The 14761-nt window shown below is 43.6% G+C and overlaps 1 protein-coding gene across 4 annotated transcripts in view; it reads left to right on the top strand.

The window, feature by feature from the left end:
• LOC130487775 (sodium channel protein type 1 subunit alpha) overlaps window positions 1-14761 on the top strand; it is a 130464-nt gene that overhangs the window by 81628 nt on the left and 34075 nt on the right. For 2 of the 4 annotated variants that reach the window (XM_056861292.1, XM_056861293.1), the window contains exons 8-13: window positions 5430-5493; window positions 7951-8092; window positions 8192-8398; window positions 10096-10395; window positions 11358-11705; window positions 13364-13496. In XM_056861292.1, coding sequence (XP_056717270.1) covers window positions 5430-5493; window positions 7951-8092; window positions 8192-8398; window positions 10096-10395; window positions 11358-11705; window positions 13364-13496 — 1194 coding nt within the window. Of the gene's footprint in view, window positions 1-5429; window positions 5494-7950; window positions 8093-8191; window positions 8399-10095; window positions 10396-11357; window positions 11739-13363; window positions 13497-14761 lie in introns of all 4 variants that reach the window. The other 2 variants (XM_056861290.1, XM_056861291.1) reach the window with 1 other exon arrangement.

The following is a 14761-nucleotide window of genomic DNA, read 5'->3' as shown; positions in this document are numbered from 1 at the left end:
CTCGGATTGGGGAACCCCCTGCCCCTGTTGGGGGAATGGCAACCCTCTCTGGTCTGCAGGATGAGGTGGAGTGCTTGGCTGCCCTCAGTGACCATTTTGCCCAATACTTGCAGGTAAAATTTCTTGTATCCATACTGACTTGGAATCTACATTAGTAGTGTGACAGCAAGATAGATTTCCCCTGAATGTGGAGGATCTACTTAAGCAGTCTGATTTAATAGTTTGTGGTAACCTCTTTTCCTTTCTGTAAATGTATTAAGACAGCAAGGGAATAGCTTGTTGCTGGGCAGGATAACTCTATGTGTGTGCTAGAGGTAGTGGGGGAAAAGCCATGGAAAGTCATGGTGAACGAAAGCAAGAACTGGAACTGGATAGAACTGCTGGAGCTCTAAGGCTCCAGACAATGTAAAACAACCTGATAAGCACAGAATGTTGATGTGCCTCGTCAGAGTGTGGATTTTGGATAAATGTCTGATCCCCAGTAGAATCGGGGATCGTTCACCATGACTTTCCATGACTTTTCCCCTACTACCTCTAGCACACACATACAGTTATCTGCCCAGCAACAAGCTATTCCCTTGCTGTCTTAATACATTTACAGAAAGGAAAAGAGGTTATCACAGACTATTAAATCAGACTGCTTAAGTGGATCCTCCACATTCAGGGGAAATCTACCTTGCTGTCACAGTAGTGACAGGATCAGATGGTAACAAAGTGCCGACTCGTCCGGTTGTTTGAGATACTTTTTAGTTTATTCAGTCTGAGGATGCAGACAGGGTGCTTGGAGGTGTGAGGACTTCCACCTGCTTGCTTTTCCTGGCTATTTAAATTGCCACAGGGGAGCTGGTTGACTGGGCTCGAGAAGGAAGTTAATGCCTTTTTGAGAGAGGAAGTGGTTGCCCCAGCCTTGAAACAGGCTGTGGTGTTTCCACTACTAAAGAAGTCTATTGTGGACTTAAGAGATTTTAATAACTATTGACTAGTCTCAAATGTTCCATTCTTGAGCAAGGTTGAAAGGGTGGTGGCTGGAGCATTCCTGGATGAAGAAGATTGTTTGGACCCTTTCCAGGCCTGGTTATGGGACTGAAACAGCCTTGGTCATCCTGGTAGATGACCCACTCAGGACTGCAACTCAGTTGATTGTCCTGGACCTCTCGGTGGCTTTCAGTACCATCAATCATGATACCTGGAGAACAGCCTTAGGAACCTGCCCAACCACTACAGTCATCTTCGGGTACCCCTGCCTTCTGAGATTAGGCAGGTGGCAACCTGGGAGAGGGCCTTCTTAGTCATGGCACCAAAACTCTGGAACTCTCTCCCCAGGAAAATTTGTCTGTCCCCTTCTGTTGCCATCTTCTGCCAGTAGGTGAAGACTTCTTTGTTTCAGCTGGCATTCCTTCAGTGATCCCTCCTGCCCTGCCCTGTTTTTAGCTGTTGTTCTTTGTATGTGTATTTTATTGTATTGTATGTGTATTTTAACTTGGTTTCAATTGTTTGAATGATGTGTTTTTGTTTTATTTTAATGGTTTTTCAGATGTGTTTTTATTATGTATGTCTTTAATCTGTTAGCTGCCTTGGTGGCCCAGATGAAGGCAGAAAGGGGGGTATAAATGTTGTGAATACATAAAAATAAAATAAATAAACATGAAATTTAAGGAGGAGAGTATCAATTGAACAGAACTGAAAAATTGATCCAATGCTGGGAATTGGATCAATTTGTTGAACTCAATGCAACTTCCCATACATTGGCACTTAGCAAATGATACCTTAGCAAATGATACCTAAGCATAGTCAGGGATCAGTTTGTCCCACCACTATTTTCACATAAAGGGCTTGTACCACTGTATATACCCTCACCCCTACTTCCTTTTCTGTCCTCAGTCAACAACAAGCCAACTGACCAAGTTAAGAAACAGGAATCAAATACTTCGGTGCTCTTGTACCAGAATCTGGCTCAGCATAATTGTATCTGTTTCAGGATGCTTACAGCTTCAGGAGAGACAAAAGGACAGAATGACACAGCCTATGCATCATAAATAAATACAGCACACTGATTAGAATGAATCATCCAGCCTCAAAGGGAGAGAAAAAAACTAAGAACAGTTGCATCTGACATACCAGAGCTCATGACTGTTACTTTTCAGTGACAATCATATCTTTCCAAAAAAAGAATTGGTAATTTTTAGGCGACTTCATTCTTGATTATGCCCAGTTTAGGGAAGTAAAAAAAAAAATCAGTTGGTCACTTAGCTATTTTTTTTTCTGAAAGAGGAAAGAAATACAAATTATGACTAAAGTGTGGGAAATAAATGAGAGATAAATGACAAAATCTACAATGCATAGTTATTTAAAATTCGGGCATGATCTCGCCTCCCATACTCCTTTTACCTCGCTCCCTAATCAGGCGTAGCCTACACAAGCAGCCTGGTCATCGCTGTTGCTTAGCAGATGAGTCGACCTAGTTCCCAACTTCTTCTTCAGGCACACATTGTTTTGTAAGGTTATTATTTCTGTTGCAATTCTCCATCTCATCAGTTTGATCAGCTAACTTGAAAATAAGATTAAAATCCAAACAGTGAATAAATGCTAAACATCTTCCTATCCTATATTCTAATAGCGAAGTCGGCCAAATCTTTGGATACTTAAATCCGGTGGCTGGAGCTGTGAATGGGCAAGATAGATCTTTCTACAAACCTGAACAATACCCCAGGTTTGCAGAAAAATGTGAAATCCTTTTAAAAAAATACATTGGGGGTTTTAAAAATCCAAAAAGGATAAAAGGAACATCTGTAGCTTTAAGCAACAGATTCCCTCAGTGGCTGTTGCTAGGCAACTATAGCTTGGTTCTATCAGCAAAAGCCAGGGGAAGAGGTAGGGCCCTTTCCAGGCCTATTTTGGCCTTTGAGGGAGGATGCATTGGGGCTGGGGCTGATTAGGGTTGCCAGCTCCAGGTTGGGAAATGGCTAAGAAGGAGAGAGTGAGGCAGGGAAAGGGGACAGGAAATGGGAGTTGCCAGGAGGAGGGAAACAGGAAATAATGTGGGGAGGGGGACACAGGGGAAAGTGAAGCGCCGCCTCACAAGTCCTTGGTGGTTCCTTACCATGCAAGTGGGCCTGGCCCAGTGGCCAGTACCACACAACTGGGCTAGTTTTCCTAGGTTGATGCTGTTGGGGGGGAGAGGGAAAGCTGAAGGTAAGTTGACTGTTGGGTGGGAAGGAGGTAAGGTTGCCAGCTCCAGGTTAGGAAATTCCTGGAGATTTGGGGGGTAGAGCCTGGGGGTGTTGAGGAAGGGAGGGACTTCAGAGGGGTATAATTGAATAGGCTCCACCCTCCAAAGCAGCCATACCCTCCAGGGGAACTAGGGTTGCCAACCTCCAGGTGCAGGCTGAAGACAGAGATCAGTTCACCTGGAGAAAATGGCTGCTTTGGAGGATAGACTGTATGGTATCATACCCTGCTGAGGTGGCTTCCCTCCCCAAACCTCACCCTCCCAAGGCTCCACCCCCAAATCTCCAGGAATTTCCTAACCTGGAGCTGACAACCCTAAGAGGGAACTGATCTCTGTATTCGGGAGATATGTTGTGATTCTAGGTGATATCCAGGCCCCTAGAAGGAGAGAAAGAAGCAGGAAAGGGGGAGAGACTATGGGAGCTTTCAGGAAAGGGAAAGAGCAAATAGCAGGGGAGTGGGAAGTGAGATGTCCTGCAAGTCCTTGAGGGTTCCCACTTGTTTTACTTTAAGTTCCTGGTTATTTTCTCTTATTTTTTTATATGTTGCTCATACTGGGAAGGGGCCATAGTTCAGTGGTAGAGCATCTGGTTTTGTATGCAGAAGGTTCCAGATTCAGTCCTCTGTATCGCCAGTTTAAAGGATCAAGTACTAGGCAATGTGGAAGATCTCATCCTGAGACCCTGGAGGACTGCTGCCTTGACTGAGAAATGGTCTAATTCAGTAGTTCTGTACAGACAACCTGTCCACACATTCACTGAATGTGCAGGAGGGGAAGTGAGTGTTGGCCCAGTCTCTGTGCAATGGCTGAGTTGTGGGCATACGCTCCCTCCCAATAATCAACAGCTGATTACTAGGGTTGCCAAATGCCAGGTGGTGGTGAGCAAACCCCCAATCCATCTGGCTGCCCGCTGACCAGCTGAGGGTCAGCAGGCAATGCATGCAAGCATTCCTGCCCACCACGCCATGCCACATCTGGTTTACACCCAGCAGCGCCACATCACAACAGGCCTTTTACCACTCAGACTCCCAGTTTGAGGGGTAAGAAGCCCCTTGCGATGCAGCACTTCCAGGTGTAAACTGGGAGTTTGAGTGGTAAACGGCCCCTTGCGATGCGTTTGTACCCGGAAGTGCCACGTTGCCCAGTTTGAGTGGTAAAAGGCCCTTGCGATGCGGCACTTCTGGGTGTAAACCGGAAGTGATGCGATTGTGTCGGTGCGGCCATGAACTTGCACGATCTTTGCCTCACCTCTGCCCAAAAAACCTCCCGCTGGAGGAGAGGGGGGTACCTGGCAACCCTAGTATGCTCAGATGCATCCTCCACGAGTTCGCACCATGCAGACGACTCAACCATCATGCAGAGGCAGGGGATGGTACCAGTACACTCATGGCCACTCTCCTTTCTCGTGTATTGAGTTGGTGTGTAGATGGGTTGTCTGTACAGGGCTAGTATAAGTCAGTTTGATGTGTTTTAATTTTATTCCTTGCAATAACATATTTCTTACAAGACAGCTCCATTTTAAATTCTGTTCTTTGTTCTATCTGCTTAATTCCAGCAGGAAAAAAATCTCTTTAGTAACAGAGATTATATCACTGTAGATAGATTTCCACTCAGTATAAGTTCTGGTTGCTCCAGTAAGACAATATAATTTCAAGTTCCTTTTTTTCCCTTCCTACATGTTTCCAAATCAACATATTTTGGATTTACAGTGCAATCTTATGCAGTTATTCTAGTCTAAGGCCCTTGCTTTCAACAGACTGGGGTAACATTGCATAGGATTGCACTGTTGTAAAACAATTAGCCTAGATTAGAGAAGATCAAAACCAAACTGTTAATTAAGTTAACAGTTTATTCATATAACATATTATATGAATCAAATGATAAAGTATGCAGCTCATTAGCCAAGTAAGTCTACTAATCTAAGGAATGCTGTAAAAAAAATAATTGTATGAATCAGTTACTTAGCTCCGATTTCCAAATGCGAGAGGCTTGTACTCTCTTTCTCCAACAGAAGCAGAACTAATAAAATTATATTACCTAATATATACATGTTGATAGTGTGACCTAATGGATGCTTTGTGCTTTAGAACTGTTGATGAATAGGAATGGGCTCAGTCAACTAAAATAATCATTATTAAATATTTCTGAATTTCTTCTAATTATTTTCTTCCAATGCTTTCAAAATATTTTTTCTACACAGATAATTTTTACTTTTTGGAAGGACAAAATGATGCTTTGCTTTGTGGAAACAGTTCAGATGCAGGGTAAGAACATCATTTAAGCTTTTTTCTAAAAAAAAAAAAAGCTTTCACGTTTTTGTACGTTTATATTTCATGGTCAGCACAATTTACTGTGCAATCCTAAACAGAGCTACACTGTTCTAAATCCATGGATGCTCTTTAGGATTATGCTGTTAGAGACACATAATCCAGGTTAAATAATCAAGTGACCATAGTTAATATACCAAAAACATGAAATGCAGATTTCATAGGGGTGTCCATATTAGTCAGTTGCCTCCCAAATAACCTGCGGTCTGGTAGTACCTTAAAGACGAACAATATTTTGTTCCAGCAAAAAAATGTGTAGACTAAAGCCCAGGTCATATGATGAAGTGGGACCTAGTCCAGAAAAACCTTGTTCTGGAATAATGTCTTATTAGTCTTTTAAGGGCCCATTCCTGAAAATCGGGCCCAAAGCCCTTAGGAGGCCAACTATGGCCTCCGCTGGCTCAGGGGCCCACACCGACAGTGCCCGGAAGGCACACGCTGGCGTTAGTGGCCCCAGCGCTGGCGTGCAAGGCTGGGCACTGCTCCCCGACTGCTGGCACAGGCCACAGCAGCGAGCTGGAAGGCATTCCGGCACCCTGGGAGGCGTTCCCGGGGCGTTCTGGCACCCTGTGAACCGTTCCCGGGGCGTAACGGTGCTGGCCGCGGGGCGGGGCCGACATTAGTCGGCCTCCCAAGCAGTTTTGGCTCGGGAATGCCCCTTTTTATTTTTGCAAAGATACGCCAGTTTTTAGCTTATAGCTGGTGTATCTCCCGTGCAACCCTCATGGTGCCGGGTAGAGGTTTCGGCTGTGCCGAAAACTCTTTAGGAGGCAATGCCGCTAGTTTGCCTCCAACGCCTGGCGCGGGCATTCCTTTCAGGAATGCGCTGTTAGGCACTACTAGTCTTTTGTTTATTAAAGTACAGAGTTGTAGCCCAACCTTTTTTGAGCTGCTTCCCTAATATCTTCCAGTAGGACCCCAACATTATTAACAAAGGCCATATCCTCTTGTAACAGAATTTAAACCTCCCCAATTTTTCACAGGATCAGAGATAATCTTTTATACTATGAATTCCATCCGTGTATTCCAGCCGCTGGTGTAGGGTTGCCAGCTGCCTGGAGAGAAATGCCTTGTCCCTTTAATAGAAGATTGATGGGAACTTATTTACTACCATGCCATTAAAGGTTTCCCTGACTGATTTCCACATAGAAGCGTCTGTTCAAGGGACAGGGCATTTATTGGGTCAACTTTTTTTTTTAAATCAAGCATGTCCAGTATTTTTATTGAAACCATCTGGCAACTCTACGCAATCTGTCTTGCTTGTGTCTGATTGCTTGTTGTGGGCCCTAGAATGATGGAATAGGTGGGTCTTTGGTCTGATCAAGTGGATTGGATTCTGATGAAACAGTTCTGTACCTAGAAAACATACATATTCCTGTGTTAATTAGGGGCAATTGTAATGGATTCTGGGATGCAGCAAAGTGGTTCTGTCTCATTTGACAAGTATAAGGTCAGACCCAGTTCTGTGAGCATCATTTTAATAATCTAATTAAAGAGTGCAATTGATGGGAGAAACAAATGAATTGAAACCAAGCTGAAGTTATCAGTTGTGGACCCCCCCCCCCAATTGTTTATTTCTGAAATTTCCCCACAGGTACGATTGTAGCCTAAATTCCAGGTTAGAAATAACAGAGTGGCTCAGCCAGCTTTTCCACTGGTGAAGTGGGAGGAGAGAGAGACCCTTTTGACCACCCAAAAAGGCTACAGTGGGGATTATGGGACCTATATCTGCAAAGGCTACGTGAGATGGGGACTCTAACAAGGAACTGGGCAAGGTTGTACAAACAAAGCTGGGTCCACCTCATAGAATGAGGCTTTCATTTTGGCAACAGTGATGATTATTTGTGCTGTCTAGCACCTTATGGGGTCAGATAATTCAGAGCAATTTGAAGGTAGCGATGCCACTAGAATAGCTTTAACCCAGGGGGTTACCGCACTTGTATTCCCAGCGATGTATTAAGAGTTTGAAAATATTATAAAAAATACTGTTCGCGCTTTCTATGTATTCCCAGAGATGTATTAAGAGTTTGAAAACGTTATAAAAAATACTGTTCACACTTTGTTTGGCCCCTTTAGCTGTGCAGATGTCTTCCAACCATTTATAAGCCGTGGTATCCAAAAACCCTTTTAAAGCGATGTTTTTTATAACATTTTCAAACTCTTAATACATCATTGGGAATACAAAGTGCGGTAACCCCCCCACACAACTAAAGCAAGGTACAAACTGACCTGAGGCAAGGGTGTAAATTGGACTACAAAGTCACTGCTTAATGTCAGACATGGTTACAGAGTGGGCATTGGGGTAAGACAGAGCAAGTGGGGACCAAAGGGGGGAAAAGACGGTTGAACACAGTGACTGTTTTGCAACCTAATCCTGTCTTTATCTCTTTTTAGTCAATGTCCAGAAGGTTATATGTGTATAAAAGCTGGTAGAAACCCCAACTATGGCTACACAAGCTTTGACAGTTTTAGCTGGGCGTTCTTATCTCTCTTTCGGTTGATGACTCAGGACTTCTGGGAAAATCTTTATCAGCTGGTGAGAGAGAATAACTGGGGTAATGAAATCTTAAAATATTCTAGGCTAGAAACAAAAAATTTGCCCAAGTAACCTGAGCATATCTATCATATCCTCTAGACCTTGCGAGCGGCTGGCAAAACCTACATGATCTTTTTTGTTCTGGTGATTTTCCTGGGCTCTTTCTATCTGATCAACTTGATCCTGGCTGTTGTCGCCATGGCTTACGATGAACAAAACCAAGCCACCATGGAAGAAGCGGAGCAGAAAGAGGCAGAGTTCCAGCAGATGCTTGAGCAGCTGAAAAAACAACAGGAAGCAGCTCAGGTGATTCAACTATTTTAGCGTAGGGTTAGAGTTAAGGTATGGGTTCCGTTTACAGAGGCCTAATCAAATGTTGCCTCATATCAACCAGCTGCCCCACAAGTTTTGACCATTCCAGAAAGACTTGAATAGTGTGTAGTGTGGCGTTGGGATTGGACTTTCCGACTAGGATCTGGGAGACACTGTAGGGTTGCCGGTCCCTCATCACCATCGGCAGGAGGTTTTTGGGGTAAAGCCTGAGGAGGGTGAAGTTTGGGGAGGGGACGGACTTCAATGCCATAGAGTCCAATTGCCAAAGTGGCTGTTTTCTCTGGGTGAACTGATCTCTATTGGCTGGAGATCAGTTGTAATAGCAGGAGATCTCCAGCTAGTCCCTGGAGGTTGGCAACCCTACCACTCTGCCATGGAAGCTCCACTGAGTGACCTTGAGCCAGTCACACCCTCTCAGCCTAATATACCTCACAGAAGGTTGTGATGGTAAAAAGTAAGGAGATGATAATAATGTGATCTGCTTTGGGTACTCTTTGGGTAGAAATGCAGGGTATCAATGAAGTAAGTAACTAAATAAATAAACTATGAGCATCGGACGGGGAAGGGGGGAAGTGCTCCGTGCTGCCTGCCCAGGCTCAGCTGTTGGGCGGGTCCCCGCCCAACAGCTGAGATTCAGACCAGGAGGGGGGGAAGTGCTCCACACTGCCTGGGCAGGCAGCGCAGAGCAGTTCAAAGACCCACCGCCCCCTTTCCCGGGACTCCTGGGAAGGGGGGCGGTTGGTGTTTAAAGTGCTCTGCGCTGCCTGCCCAGGCAGCGCAGAGCATTCCCCCCCCCAGCTCAGCTGTTGGGCGGGTTCCCGCCCCCCCGCTAAACCCCCACCGCCCCCCTTACGGGACTCCCTGGGAAAGCGGGTGGTGGGTCTTTAAACTGCAAGCAGGATCCCCAGATCCCCGGATTCCCCAGATTCCCTGGATCCAAATCGGGGGAGTTCGGACTTCGGCATTTCCCGAATCAAAACGGGCCAAATTTTGCCGAATCCAAATTTTCCTGAATTTTTTTTTCAACAGCCCTACACTCCACTAATAACAACTTGTTGGTGGTTCCCAGCCAAAGGAGTGTGCCGCTGTCCTCGACATGGCCAGGGCCTTTTTGGCCCTGGCCCCAGCCTTGTGCAACTCCCTTCCTAGTGACATCAGGGCTCTGCAGTATCTTAAAGAGTTCCGTAGGGCCTGTAAGACTGAGCTGTTCCACCAGGCCTACAATTGAGGACAGCCGCAGATTGTCTTCTATGCTGGCCTCCCTAACCCCGCCACAAACCTTTTTGTTTTTCCATTAACTATGTAGGGACACTGACTGCTCTGCTGGGTGTCTCAGTGGCAACTATGCTTTTAATAAGCACCATCTGGTATATTAATTGATATTTGCTGTGTGGTTTTAACAGTTTTAGCTGTATTATGGTTTAATTGTTTACTGTTATTATCTTGTTGTTCCTCTCCCTAAACCCGGCCAGGGATTGAGGGCGGGTTAGAAATCGAGAGAGAGAGGGGGAGAGAGAGAGAGAATATTTATAAGGAAACAACCATTATTTAAAACAAAAAATTGATTGCATTTTCCAAGGACTTTTGTTATGGACTTTCTTGTATTTTAGTAGAGGACACTGTTGATTCTATAAGCTTTGTACAATAAAACTATTCCTGCTGTCTGACAGGCAGCGGCGATAGCAGCAGCAACAGCATCAGCTGAGTCAAGAGATCCCAGTGCAGGGGGAGGAGTTGAGGGGCTTTCTGAAAGTTCCTCTGCAGCATCCAAGTTCAGCTCAAAGAGTGCTAAAGAGAGGAGAAATAGAAGGAAGAAAAGAAAACAGAAAGAACAATCTGGAGGAGAAGAAAAGGACGAAGATGAGTTTCATGGTTCTGAATCAGAAGACAGCATCAGGAGAAAAGGTTGCCGATTCTCCATTGAAGGGAATAGGCTAACACTTGAACGGAAACACTCTTCTCCCCACCAGGTACACTATTACATACATTTGAAGAAGAAGCATGACTTGTTCATTGCAAAGCTGTGGTCTTGTTACAGGCACTAGACTATTACTTTATTAGACAGGGACTGACCCTTTAAATAACCAGATTTTCAGTGAGAGAGTTGAAACCATTTGTTTTAGAGGCACTGCTAGTATACTGCCAGTAAGGCATAATTATTAGTGTTAGACTAGGATCTGGTTCAGATTCCCACTTTGGAACGGAAGATCACTGAGTGACTCTTGGCCAGTTACACACACTCAACCTAACCTACCTCACAGGGCTGTCCTAAAAATAAAATAGAGGGAGAATATTGTATAAGGCACTTTGATCCCCCATTTGGGAGAAAAAGCAAGGGATAATTTCCAACAAAATAACTACTTCTTTGTGCTCTTTCTAGCATGATTCTGAGGTTTACTATGTTTAAAAAATAATGTCTGCTCCCACAGTTTGTTATAAAGCATAATACTAAGCCAATATCGCACAGTGGCCAGTTTCAGGCATAATCACAAACCATGGTTTCCTGCTATGTGAACAATCTTGAGAGATACTTGGGTCCAAGTTCCGTGTTTTCCCCTCACAGGCAGCTAACAAAAGAACCATTTTTCTTCATAGGTGGCATCTCTGATCTGCCAGACTATCATTTATGCTTTCTCTGCAAACAGTGGTTTAACCCTGCTTTGGAATCCTCATTTCTGGGGAAAGAACAAACCACAGTTTGGCTGTAGTATTGAACAACAGTAGGAAGGGGTCGTATTATTGTTATTCTGTGAACTGCACTAGTTAATATAACATCTTGTGGATTTTTCTTTGTTAAATGCAGCATAATAACTCTTAACAGCAAAACTGGGTGGAGGGAAAGAGATGTCAGCCAAAGAATCTACAGTTTGCTGGTTTAAGGGTCTCTTTTTGTTGTAACCTCTTTTTTTTCCCCTTTTCCATTTTCCTACAGTCTTTGCTGAGCATGCGCGGCTCCCTGTTTTCCCCAAGGCGCAACAGCAGAACGAGCCTTTTCAGCTTCAGAGGTAGAGCAAAGGATATAGGATCTGAGAATGACTTTGCTGACGATGAACACAGCACATTTGAAGATAATGATAGCAGAAGAGATTCCCTTTTTGTGCCGCGCAGACATGGTGAACGGCGCAACAGTAACATTAGTCAGGCCAGTAGGTCATCCAGGATGCTGGCAGTGTTTCCAGTGAATGGGAAGATGCACAGCACTGTGGATTGCAATGGGGTGGTTTCCTTGGTTGGTGGACCATCTGTTCCTACATCGCCTGTTGGACAGCTTCTGCCAGAGGTGATAATAGATAAACCAGCTACTGATGACAATGTAAGGAAGTTTTAAATAGTTCAGGCATGGTGGCCTTTCTTATTGCACCAGCCAGTGTGTCTACAGAATGGAATCCCTTGGGAATGATCCTTGGTTGGTCAAGCTGTGAATGCTCCTGCATCTTGTAATATCTTTTTTCTATACTAACAAAGTCAATTTCTAACATTTGCAAAAAATAATTATAATTATATATACCTAGAGAATGTGCAAAAAATGTTATTGCTTTGTGTGTGTTTTTTATATTCCAAAAACTTGGATTTTATTCTATCTGGCTGTTAATTAATTCTGTTTGGCCAGGTCCAATGAAATTTAATCTCATTCCAATACTAAGTGCGGGAGGGGTACCATACAGATTCCGACACTGCTTTGGTTGTTCATAAATTTGATTACATTCTGTCTCGTGGACATCACTCTACAATGAACAAATGTGGCTAGAAGTTCTGGTTCCCCAAACACTGGTAAAATCACTCCAAATTTCACCTTTTATATATTTAGCATTTTCATGCATCTTTCAACCTGATACTCCATCTTTGGCTGACAAAATTAACACATCCAATTGAGATAACCGCATCGATTCACACACATGACCAATTTCAAATACATGTGCACGTATGTGCTGTCAAAGACACACACACTATCTTTCTGTACCACTGTAACAAGTAAAAACTTCCAATATGCCTATTTGGAGAAGCATGACAATGTTAGACTTTTTTTTTTGTTTCTTTTCTTTTCTTGCATTAAATTTGAATGACAAAGCTTGCCATTTCATTTTAAACACAGAAGACGAGCAACAGACATGCCATCATTATTTGCTCATGGTTCAAAATGTTGGGTTGGATCCCACCAACTTTTTCGCTCAATCTCACCTAATTCCCCTCCTTATTATGGCCCCCAACCCACAGGGATCTTGTCCATGATTCCCAAGATAGCCTTTTTGGTGGTCCAAGGGGATTCTCTTCACCCTTTTTCACCAGCGGAAAACCAGGTTGGATCCAACCCGTTATTTATAACCTGGAATTTAGGCTACAATCTTATCTGTGGGAAAAGCTCACAAATAAATGATTGGGGGGATCATTACTGATGATTTCAATTCAGTTTAAATTCATTTCTTCTTCCATCAACTGTACTCTTCAAACAGAAGACTAACAATGTGTCACGGAGCTGAACATACATCTCAGATGAAGTGCATTGTGGGGGAAATCTACGTTTGGCGAAGTTTGGCATACTTTCCAAGGCTTAGCCCTGCAGACACTTACTTGGAAATAAATCCCATTGAAATCAGATGTACAGGTTGAAAAAGATGGGCAAGTGGAACTTTGCAAGGCTAAGGAGAATAAACAAGGCAATTTTTTTTAATTGACACAATGGTGGATAGTTCCCTGACGGTCACCAGGGAAGTTTGAAAATGAGAAAGTTATAGATACGAAGATAGCATGTTTCCTGCAAATACTTTTAAAATACCAGGTTAATAATACAATAAGTAATTAAAATCTGGCATGAATAATGAAGCATAACTCAAAAGCATGAAGCATGTATGCCTTCCAGTTTAGACATTCTTCATATTAAGTCACTATATTCCACTCGTATATGTAGGGTGATCTTATATTTCACTCTCTTTTTTGCAGGCCACGACCACGGAGACGGAAATGAAAAAGAGAAGATCGAGTTCCTTTCACGTTTCTATGGATTTTTTGGAAGACCCTACTCTAAGGGAAAGAGCAATGAGTATAGCTAGCATAATCACAAACACCATGGAAGGTATATAGAGAGCGGTTCCTTTAAACATATTAAACGCATAGGCCAAAAATATTGCATAATGAAGAAGATCTATGGAATGCCAGGAGTAGTAGAGGAACTTGTGCCAGGATAGTCTAAGCATTCTTAACCCCAATGGATATGATCTACTTAACATGCACTTACAAGGCAATCCTAAACAGAGTTCTACCCTTTTAGACGCATTCATTGTAATGGATTCCTAAGGGTGTAACTGTGTTTAGGATTGCACTGTAAATTACCTTTAGGAAGCTGCCTTACAATGAGTCAAACTGTTGGTCCACATAGCTTAGCACTGTCTATTCCAGGGGTCCCCAACCTTTTTTTAGCCAGCAGGCACCTTTGAAATTTTGAGAGAACATGGTGAGTGCCACCCCAAAATGGCTGCTGCAGGAGGCGGAGTCAGACACAATACCTCCCTCTTTATTTTTCAAGAGAATTGCTTGGAAACTATCCTGAACAAATGAAGCATCCTTATTCAGAGTCTGGTGATTAGTCTGTCAAGGTTACCATTTAGGGTTGCCAGGTCCCTCTTTGCCACCGGCGGGAGGTTTTTGGGGTGGAGCCTGAGGAGGGCGGGGTTTGGGGAGGGGAGGGACTTCAATGCCATAGAGTCCAATTGCCAAAGCGGCCATTTTCTCCAGGGGAACTGATCTCTATCGGCTGGAGATCAGTTGTAATAGCAGCAGATCTCCAGCTAGTACCTGGAGGTTGGCAACTCTCGATCTTATGGAATGCATGTGTTTTTCCGCTGAGCTACAGCCCCTCTCCAACAAACATGACATATGGCGATAAGAGCAACTTAACAAACAACCCACAAAAGATATGCAGGACTTTGGAAAACATGTTGGAGGCAAATTTTGTATAAATCAGAAAATCGAAGAAGTTTCACTTTCTGATTAAATTGGGAGCAAAAACCAAGAAGCAAAAATGATGAACTCTTGTCTCGTGGCCAGGGTTTTAATTAGAATCCCTTGACTTGTGTGGTGGACACTGTGAAACAGAAAACTGGGGAACAATGTGGCCATTTGAAAATATGCACCATGTTTTAAAATAGATCAGTGGTTGTGGGATATTATTATAGGGTCAGAAGAACAAAACAATAACTATCTGGGCCAGAGGTTCAGCAACTGAGGGCAAAGTTCTGGTCAGATTGATTGACTCAGATCTCCTGGCTTAAGCAGAAAGAACATAATTGCCAAAGTTTGTAAGTTGTCTGAGTTACAAAATGATTACCAAGTTGCCGGGTG

This window comes from Euleptes europaea, chromosome 15 (assembly GCF_029931775.1).
Source record: "Euleptes europaea isolate rEulEur1 chromosome 15, rEulEur1.hap1, whole genome shotgun sequence".
Lineage (NCBI taxonomy): Eukaryota > Metazoa > Chordata > Lepidosauria > Squamata > Sphaerodactylidae > Euleptes > Euleptes europaea.
The sequence above is the reverse complement of the archived record's forward strand: the minus strand, read 5'-3'. Positions and strand labels throughout refer to the sequence as shown.